The 9,609-nt window shown below is 49.1% G+C and overlaps 1 protein-coding gene across 1 annotated transcript in view; it reads right to left on the reverse strand.

Annotated features, from left to right (window-relative positions):
* The window catches only part of LCT (lactase), a 48,715-nt gene that overhangs the window by 15,550 nt on the left and 23,556 nt on the right, over positions 1–9,609 (reverse strand). Inside the window, exon 6 of the mRNA XM_008060781.1 lies at positions 3,438–4,161. Within this exon, the coding sequence (XP_008058972.1) occupies positions 3,438–4,161 (724 nt within the window). The remainder of the gene's footprint in view (positions 1–3,437; positions 4,162–9,609) is intronic.

Below are 9,609 nucleotides of genomic sequence, written 5' to 3' on the forward strand. Positions count from 1 at the left end.
AGGTAATCCACTCACCTCAGCCTCCCAAAGGCACGGGATTACAGGCTGAGCCACCGAGCCCGGCTCGGTACTATAACATTTTAACAGGTTAAAAAAAAAAGGCAAGAATTGAAGGAGAAAATTGAAGATAGCTTTCTTATAAAAGTCTGTACAAATATCTCCAGAGCCATAGTTCAGAGGATAAGAAAAGCCTAAGAAGAAAAGCTCTGGATAAGTCCTAAAACAAGAAGACAAACAGAAATTTCAAACCTTCCATTTTCAGAAGGGTCATCTCTTCTTATGCATGGCCACTTTCTGTACGACAGCAGAATGGAAGCTTTGACTCATGGGCTATAATTTTTGTCATTTTATTGAATCATTTATTCCTGGTGCTCCAGTTCACCCTAACTGTGCAGTTTCTGAATCTTTCCCTAATTTTGTTATATGTGTTAGTACCATCTCCCCCCAAAAGTTTATAACATGTCTATGGCATGGTCATGATCCCTTCTTAACACTGAATACGGGGCACAAGAAATACTTCTTTTTTTTTTTTTTTTTTTTTAGTCAGAGTCTCATGCTGTCACCCAGACTTGAGTGCAGTGGTACAATCATGACTTACCGCATCCTCAACATTCTGGGTTCAGGTAATCCTTTTGCCGTATCCTCCCAAGTAGCTGGGACTACAGGCAGTCACCACCACAGTTATTTATTTATTTAGACATAATGAGGTCTTGCTATGTTGTCCAGGCTGGGCTTGAACTCCTGAGCTCAAACAATCCTCACGCCTCGACCTCCTAAAGTGCTGGGATGACAGGTGTGAGCCACTGTGCTCAGCTACATTTAAGAACAGAACTCGAGCTGGGCTCGGTGGCTCAGCCTGTAATCCGGCGCCTTGGGAGGCTGAGGTGAGTGGATTGCCTGAGCCCGCAGGTTCGAGACTTGCTTGGGCAACTTGGTGAAACCTCATCTCTACAAATAAATCAAAAAGTTAGCCAGGCGTGGTAGCACGCGCCTGTAGTTCCAGCTCCTTGGAAGGCTGAGGCGGAAGGATCACCGGGCCCAGCAGGTCGAGGCTGCGGTGGCTGGGAGCGGCCACTGCACTCGTCTGGGTGACAGAGTGAGACTCTGACTCAAAAAAAAAAAAGGAACAGAACCCAAAGAATGACAAGGGAAACCCAGACTAACACGTTGCCAGAGGCCACTGATAGGTTTTCTAGGACAACTCCTTTTTGGCATCAGGGACTGGTTTAATGGAAGAAAAATTTTCCATGGGCCAGGGGTCGGGGGGTGGAGGTGGTTTCGGGATGATTCCAGCACATAACATTTACTGTGCACTTTATTTCTATTATTATTACCTTATAATATATAACAAAATAGTTATACAACTCACCATTAAAAAAAGGTATGAGCTGGGCTCGGTGGCTCAGCCTGTAATCCCACGCCTTTGGGAGGCTGAGGTGAGTGGATTGCCTGAGCCCGCGGGTTCGAGACCCGCCTGGGCAACTTGGTGAAACCTCATCTCTACAATAAATCAAAAACTAGCCGGGTGTGGTAGCGCGCACCTGTAGTTCCAGCTACTTGGAAGGCTGAGGCGGAAGGATCGCCGGAGCCCAGCAGGTCGAGGCTGCGGTGGCCGGGAGCGGCCACTGCACTGCAGTCTGGGCGACAGAGTGAGACTCCAACTCAAAAAAAAAAGGTGTGGACAGAAGAGGTAAATAAAATAATGGACAAGCCACTCACAGACTAAAGTAAGTGTCAGATTCTGACTTAAAGCCTGCCACCAGACGCAGCTGTACAATTGAAGTATACTAACTCACTTGCCACTCACTGATCGGGTTTTTATATGAGTCTGCAAGCAGTTGATTGATGATGGTCTCTGTGACGTCAAACCTCACTGCTAATGTTAAACTGTATTTGCAGCTACTTTCCAGCACTAGCACCGCTGCCTCAGCTCCACCTCAGATCATCAGGCATTAGATTTTCCTAGGGCGTGTGCAATCTAGATCCCTCACATGTGCAATTCACAATAGGGTTCGTGTTCCCATGAGAATCTAATGCCGCTGCTGATCTGACAGAAGATGGAGGTCAGGTGGTAACGTGAGCAATGAGGGGGCAGCTATAAATACAGATGAAACTTTGCTCGCTCACTCACCGTTTACCTCCTGCTATGCAGGCCAGTTCCTGACAGGCTACAGACCAGTACCAGTCCGTGGCCCAGGGGTTGGGGGACCCCTGTTCTAGGAGATTCTAAAGGAAAGAGGAATGATGGGAAGGACCCATATGAAGCCATTTACAATTTTGCCCCCAGCACATACATCCTGTTCTTGTTGGAACCATGCCCTGACTGACCTCTAGAAAGCCAGCCCCTCCTTCCTTTTCCCCCTCCCCACCTCCTCACCTCAGCCCCGGTGTTGAGGGGTAAAGCCTGGGATGGTGAGACCCACCCCAGTCAGCCACCACAGTACCCTAGCTGGGACCGAGCAACGGGTTTATGGCTGGGCATGTGGCCCACTCAGAGACCATGAGACAGGGACGCTTTTGCTGGGAATGACAGAACAGAGGCAAGTTTTCTTCCCTGCTTGTCTTGAAGTAACAGAGACGGGGCTACTGCTCTCTGGCCACCAAGTAGCCCAAGAATAAAGCCAACAAAGGAAACAAAAGAGGGAGACCAATGGGGTCCAGGTGACATCATTTGCGCTAATCAAACTCTACCATGATCAAGCTGAAACCAAGACTTTTGAGTTTCCTGAATTTATAAATTATCTTCTTGCTTAAGTCAGTTTGGGTTGGGTTTTCTGTCGCTTGCCACTAAGAATCCTAGGTGCCATGGAGAACTTGCTTTGGAGTCAGAAAGACTCGGTCTCAAATCTTGACCTTCCACCTGGCAACTCACTAGCAAAGTCATGACACATTGTTTATCTTCTCTGAGCTCCACTTCCCTCATCCATTGTGCCATTCTGAGGATGTAATAACTTTTTTTTTGAGTTGGAGTCTCACTCGGTCGCCCAGACTGGAGTGCAGTGGCTGCTCCTGGCCACCGCAGCCTCCACCTGCTGGACTCCGGCGATCCTTCCGCCTCAGCCTTCCGAGTAGCCAGAATTACAGGCGTGCACTACCACGCCCGGCTGATTTTTTTGATTTATCGTAGAGATGAGGTCTCGCTGCCCAGGCGGGTCTCGAACCCGCGGGCTCAGGCAATCCACTCACCTCAGCCTCCCAAAGTGCTGGGATTACAGGCTGAGCCGCTGAGCCCGGCTGTAATAACTATTTTTAAAGTGCCAGCACAGTGTCTGGAAAAAATAAGGTAATTAACAGTTTATGCTTCCTTCCCTCCCTCTGATTTCCTTTAGTGAACAAAGAGTAAAGACTTGCTGATGGAAGAAGACAGAGAAAATAATTGTCTTCCGGTCAATGACCTTTCTCCTCCAAAAAGTAGGAGTTGCAGAGACAGGAGGTACCTTAAATGAGGCCACCCCGGGGTCAGCGATGCCTGGAGGGTGTTGGCCGGTGCCGTAGCCTGCGTAGCTCATCACCCATGGCTCGTGGAAGGTCACCCACAGCTTCACACGGTCCCCAAAAGTGGAGAAACAGAAGGCCGCATAGTCCAGGAAGGCATCCACCACGCTCTCATTCTGCCACCCGCCATGATCTTGAAGGGCCTGAGGCAGGTCCCAGTGGAACAGCGTCACCATGGGTTCGATGCCTGAGTCCAGCAGGGTGTCGATCAGCTTGTTGTAGTAGGCGACGCCTGGGAGGCTGGGACTGCTCCCACGCCCAGCAGGGAAGACCCGGGACCAGGAGATGGAGAACTTATACACCTGAGCCCGGAGGCCGCGAAGCAGGGCGACGTCAGAGGCCACCTTGTGGTAGCTGTCACTGGCCACCCACGGCGTCGCTTGGCCCTTGCCAGTGCTCAGGTGACCGTGCTGGTCCCAGATGCTCGCCCCTCTCCCGCCCTCAGCCCAGCCTCCTTCCACCTTAAAGGCTCCCGTGGAGACACCCCAGAGGAAGCCTTTGGGGAAAGTGTCCTGCAGGAAGGCATCCCTTTCTGCCCTGGACTGGTTAGCAAATGTTTCCCAGACTCTTTGATAGGTCGAATCGGGAGAGGCGTCGACTGCTGTCCTGTGGTTCTTCTCCTGGTCAGACTGAAGAATCAGGCTGTCGGTCAGAGAGCAAGACATGCTGTGGGATTGAAATGACATAAAGGGACATTGTCATTAATGACTGAATTACAAATGCCCCTTATGAATGAACATGGCCATGCAGTGACATGCGGTGGCTCATTCCTGTAATCCCAGCACTTTGGGAGGCCCAGGCGGGAGGATTGCTGAGTCCAGGAGTTTTTTTTTTTTTCATTAAATAAAGTCTTATTGAAACAGAGTAATGTTCATTTGTTTACATATTGACTATGGCTGCTTTGTGTTACAGACAATTGAGTAATTGGAGAAGAGAGAGTCTAGGAGTTTGAGACCAGCCTAGGAAACATGGAGAGACCCTGTCTCGACAAAAAATAAAATAAAACACAGACGTAGCTAGGCATGGTGGTGTGCGCCTGTAGTCCAGCTACTCAGGAGGTTGAAGCAGAAGTTTCGCCTAAGCCCAGGAGATTGAGGCTGTGGTGAGCTGTGATTGTGCCACTGCACTCCAGCCTGGGCAACAAAGTGAGACCTGTGTTAATAATAATAATAATAATAATAATAATGTTTTTAATCAGTAAAGTTTCCAGAAGCACTGAGTGGAAAGTCAAATCCACAAGACCCTGGGCAGGAAGTGACTGGAAATGGGAAAATGATTATTATTACCCCTTCTTGGGTGAGCTGTTCTTGGGTGAGTAAAAGCAGTGACAATGCCACTATTCTCCGTATCAGATTGCCCTTGAATACTATCTTCAGTTCTGGTGCCATACTTTATTCTTATAGTTTATTGTTTACAAAACATAGCTAATAATAACAGTGACTTCAGTTTATTGGGCCTTGCTTCTGTGCTGGCCACTGTGATGGGAAAGAATGTATACTATCATATTTAATTTTCACAACAAATTTATGAGATAAGTTCTACAATTTTTTTATCCTCATGCTCCCGAGGAAGAAATTGAGACTTGAAAAAGTGAATCACTTCTGAACCTCAGGGAGCCAGCAGCAATTGTCAACTGGCACAGAAGAATATAAGTAATTGGAGTCCTGGTACAGCTCTACTGATGTGTACCAGCTAAAAGTCAGCTTGGCTACAGCCTCCCTTCTTTTTTGTGCTGCCTGGATTTCAGGTGTAATGGCAGGAGTGCAAGCATCCATCCTGGACCATGAGGTAGAAGCCGGTTCAGAATGACAAAGCAACAAGACAGGAGCCTGGATTCTCAAGGATTATGAGTACCTTCTTGAGCACACAGCTTGCACGTGCCTGTGCTTTTAACCACTATACCATTATGTATGTGTGTAGATATCTGCATGGGTTTATGTGCATGCAAGTGTGTGTATATGTATGTGAAATAAAACATCACATAAAAGTACTGTCCTTGCTGGGCACAGTGGCTCACACCTGTAATCCTAGCATTTTGGGAAGCCAAGGTGGGAGGATAGGACCGCTTGAACCCAGGAGTTTGAGACCAGACTAAGCAACACAGCAAGGGTTCATCTCTATTAAAAATCAAAAAATTAGCCAGGTATGGTGACACACAACTGTAGTCTCAGCTACTCGGGAGGATCACCTGAGCGCAGGAGGTCGAGGATGCAGTGAACTGTGATTGTGCCACTGCACTCCAGCCTGGGTAACAGAGTGAAATCCCAACTTGAAAACATAAATAATTTTTTTTAAAGAGCTGTCCTTATATGTAATGCCCTCTGATATTTTCTATTTTATTCTAGTCCGTATCTTTTCCCTCTCTCTCATTCCTTCCTTCCTTTTCTCCTTTTTTTTTTTTTTTTTTTGAGTTGGAGTCTCACTCTGTCACCTCGACCTGCTGGCCTCAGGTGATCCTTCTGTCTTAGCCTTCCAAGTAGTTAGAACTACAAGCAACCCACCATTGGGTCCGGCTTTTTTTTTTTTTTTTTTTGAGTTGGAGTCTCACTTGGTCGCCCAGACTGGAGTGCAATGGCTGCTCCCGGCCACCGCAGCCTCTATCTGCTGGGCTCTGATGATCCTTCCGCCTCAGCTGGAATTACAGGCATGGGCTACTACCCCCGGCTAATTTTTGATTTATTGTAGAGATGAGGTCTCGCCAAGTTGCCCAGGCAGGTCTCGAACCCAGGAGCTCAGGCAATCCACTCACCTCAGCCTCCCAAAGCGCGGGATTACAGGCTGAGCCACTGAGCCTGGCTGGCTTTTTTTTTTTTAATTGTAGAGATGAGGTCTCACCAAGTTGACCAGTCTGCTCATGAATCCATGGGCAATCCTCTCACCTTGGCCTCCCAAAGTGCTGGGATTATAGGCGTGAGCCACTGTGCCTGGCCTTTTTTAAAATTATTTTTTATTTTAGTGGCCAACCTCTAAATTGGTTTCGCAGTCCTGCAGCCTGGAAAGCACAGCAGCGCAGCACCCTGCAAATTAACCCCAGCAGAGGGCAGCCTGGAGGAAGGTTGGCAGAAGGGGGTGTGCGGATCTGGAGAAGGGCACACCTATGGGGAGAAGGAGGGGTAGGGGAGCATCTCCCTGTCGGAGGGCCGTCGTGCGGAGGCGAGATGACACTTACACCAGGTTGGCTCCACAGCACAGAACTGGGAGAAGTGATGGGGACCCCACAAAGGGCTCTCCCTCCGTAGGAGCGAAGCCTGGGCCCCGAGGCACCCCGCAGGAGGGGCCTGCTAAACCTCAGCACTTCCTGTTTCTTTCTTTTTTATTTTTTGAGTTGGAGTCTCACTCTGTCGCCCAGACTGGAGTGCAGTGGCCACTCCCGGTCACCGCAGTCTCGACCCGCTGGGCTCCGGCCATCCTTCCGCCTCAGCCTTCCAAGTAGCTGGAACTACAGGTGCACGCTACCACGCCCGGCTGATTTTTTAAAAATTTATTGTAGAGATGAGGTCTTGCCGAGTTGCCCAGTCGGGTCTCGAACCTGCGGGCTCAGGCAATCCACTCACCTCAGCCTCCCAAATCGCGGGATTACAGGCTGGGCCATGGAGCCCGGCTACTTCCTGTTTCACTCAGCGTCAACTCCCTGACATTTGCTAGAGTGGTGGCAGGGGAAATGATCGTCTATGCTGTGGATGATCCAAACTGTATGCACGGCACGAGCACAGCCAGGGACATGGTGCTGCCTCGTGCTCAGCCTTGGTGGTGCGTATGCAACAAGCCTCCGTTGCCCTTCCCCTCACTTTGACCCAGCCCTCCTGACCCTGGAGGAAGGCTTGTCCTCGTGTCCTCTTGGCTTAAATGAGAAGAGGTCTGAGGAATAAAGAAACTTCCCCGGATGAGGCTGGGCTTGGTGGCTCACCCCTGGAGTCCCAGCACTCTGGGAGGCTGAGGCAGGAGGACTGCTTGAGCCCAGGAGCTCAAGACCAGCCTGGGCAACATAGCAAGACTTCGTTTTTATGAAATAATTATAAGAAAAAGTAAGTAAACTTCCGGGGATGAAACAGAAATTGCTGTATAGGCCTTGGAGCTGGGAGTCTTGGCTTTACCTACGAAGGAGAAAGATTTAGCCTGTGACAAAGCCTCAGGCCCTGTGCTCAGTGCTTCCCAATTCCCCTCCTTCCCCAGGCCTGCCTCACAGCATCCCAGATGATGTCCTTTGCTCTCTCCTCTGGAGCACAGTGCTGTGTGTCTTCTGCCACACTCTGGTGTGAGGATCGTCTCTCTGTCTTACTTGTGGAGTCTCAGCATCATGATAGAAAACTATGTTAGCCCTCTCTGAGCTCTGCTCCCCTCCACCTGCCCCTGCACCTGGCAGGTTCCCCATCCATGTCCACTTGAGTAAGAACCCCCCAGCTGGGCATGGTGTCTCAAGCGTATAATCTCAGCACTTTGGGAGGCCGAGGTGAGAGGATGGTCTGAGCCCGTGGGGTCGAGACCAACCTGGGCAGCATGGCGAGACCTCGTCTCTACAATAAATCAAAAAATTAGCTGGACGTGGTAGTACACGCCTGTAGTTCCAGCTACTTGGAAGACTGAGGCAGAAGATTTGCCGGAGCCCAGCGGGTCGAGGCTGCAGTGGTCAGGAGCGTGCCACTGTACTCCAGCCTGGGTGATGGAGTGAGACTCCAAAAAAAAAAACCCTCCAGCTGTCAGTTTAATAGAAGTCAATGCTATACCTTCCCTTCAGGTTAAGTATCATAAGGCCACGTGTTGGTGTAACTGTGTGTTGCAATCATTGGCCTTTCAGGGGACCCATTTAATTATGGTCTCTTGAGTTTTCCTTCCCGGAGACACAGCCAGCACTCCTCAGCTGACTCCAGCTGTGGTCAGGGAGCAGCCTGACCTGTGTCTGTTTGCACTGCCGGATTAAGACTGTTAGCCTGATGTACAGCCGCTTCTCAGGGTCTGTTGATCTGAACTGCTGGTTTTAAGTGAGTTGAGAAGATGGAACAATGGAAGGAGGTTATGGCTTAGGACCACCAAGCGCTGGAAGAGGAAAGGCACAAAGAGGTGGCAGCACTGAAATTGATGACACTGAACAGAGCTACACACGAAATGCCAGAGGTGAACAACAAGGAGAACTTCGGCTGAAGGTCTGGAAGCTGAACAATTGTCCCCAGTCTTGTCCCACCTTAAGGTATGATGTGTGGAGCTCATGTGTGTAACACACCCCATGAGTGCTGAGGTTCTGGGGAATTCCTAGTGCCGGTTTCCACACCAGCCTTTTCTTTTCTTTTTTTTTTTTTTTGAGTCAGAGTCTCACTCTGTCACCCAGGCTGGAGTGTGGTGGCATGCTCACGGCCACCACAGCTTTGACCTGCTGTGCTCAGGTGATCCTTCTGTCTCAGCCTTTCAAGTAGCTGAAACTACAGACATGCGCCACCATACCTGGCTAATTTTTCTTGATTTATTGTAGAGACGAGGTCTCACCAAGTTGCCCAGGCTGTTCTTGAACCCCTGGGCTCAGGTAATCCTCTTGCCTCTGCCTCCCAAAGTGCTGAGATTATAGGATTGAACCACCATGCCTGGCCCACACCATCCTTTTCTTTCTGGCCCACACGCAAGAAGCAAATTGGAAGATGGGCATGAAAGTAATGTAATTATGGGCATAACCTCAGATCTGCGTTAATTTTTAAAAGTATATTACTTGCAAATGTTTTCTTAGCTTTGATCCCCTCACCTACCTTGGGGAGGTGAATCTCCTCTCTCTCTTTCTCTCATTCACTTTCTAAATAAACTGCGTGAATACTTAAAAAAAAAATGTGAACTATCTTCCCTACAAGGATACAGTGTAGACAGGTATTCAGCTATTGCAGTGGGCAGAGGCCTAACTCTTGAAATAGAGATTTCAATCTGTGCTGGGGTTATAAATAATTTCTTACTGAAAGATGAAAGTCCTAACATTTGCAAGTAATATACTTTTAAAAATTAAAGCAGATCTGAGGTTATGCCCATAATTACATTACTTTCATGCCCATCTTCCAATTTTCTTCTAGAAAACATGGCGGCAGCCGGGCTCGGTGGCTCAGCCTGTAATCCCACGCCTTGGGAGGCTGAGGTGAGTGG

The sequence above is a fragment of the Carlito syrichta genome, unplaced genomic scaffold (assembly GCF_000164805.1).
Source record: "Carlito syrichta isolate Samal-C Ts95f unplaced genomic scaffold, Tarsius_syrichta-2.0.1 Scaffold304727, whole genome shotgun sequence".
NCBI classification, from domain to species: Eukaryota; Metazoa; Chordata; class Mammalia; order Primates; family Tarsiidae; genus Carlito; species Carlito syrichta.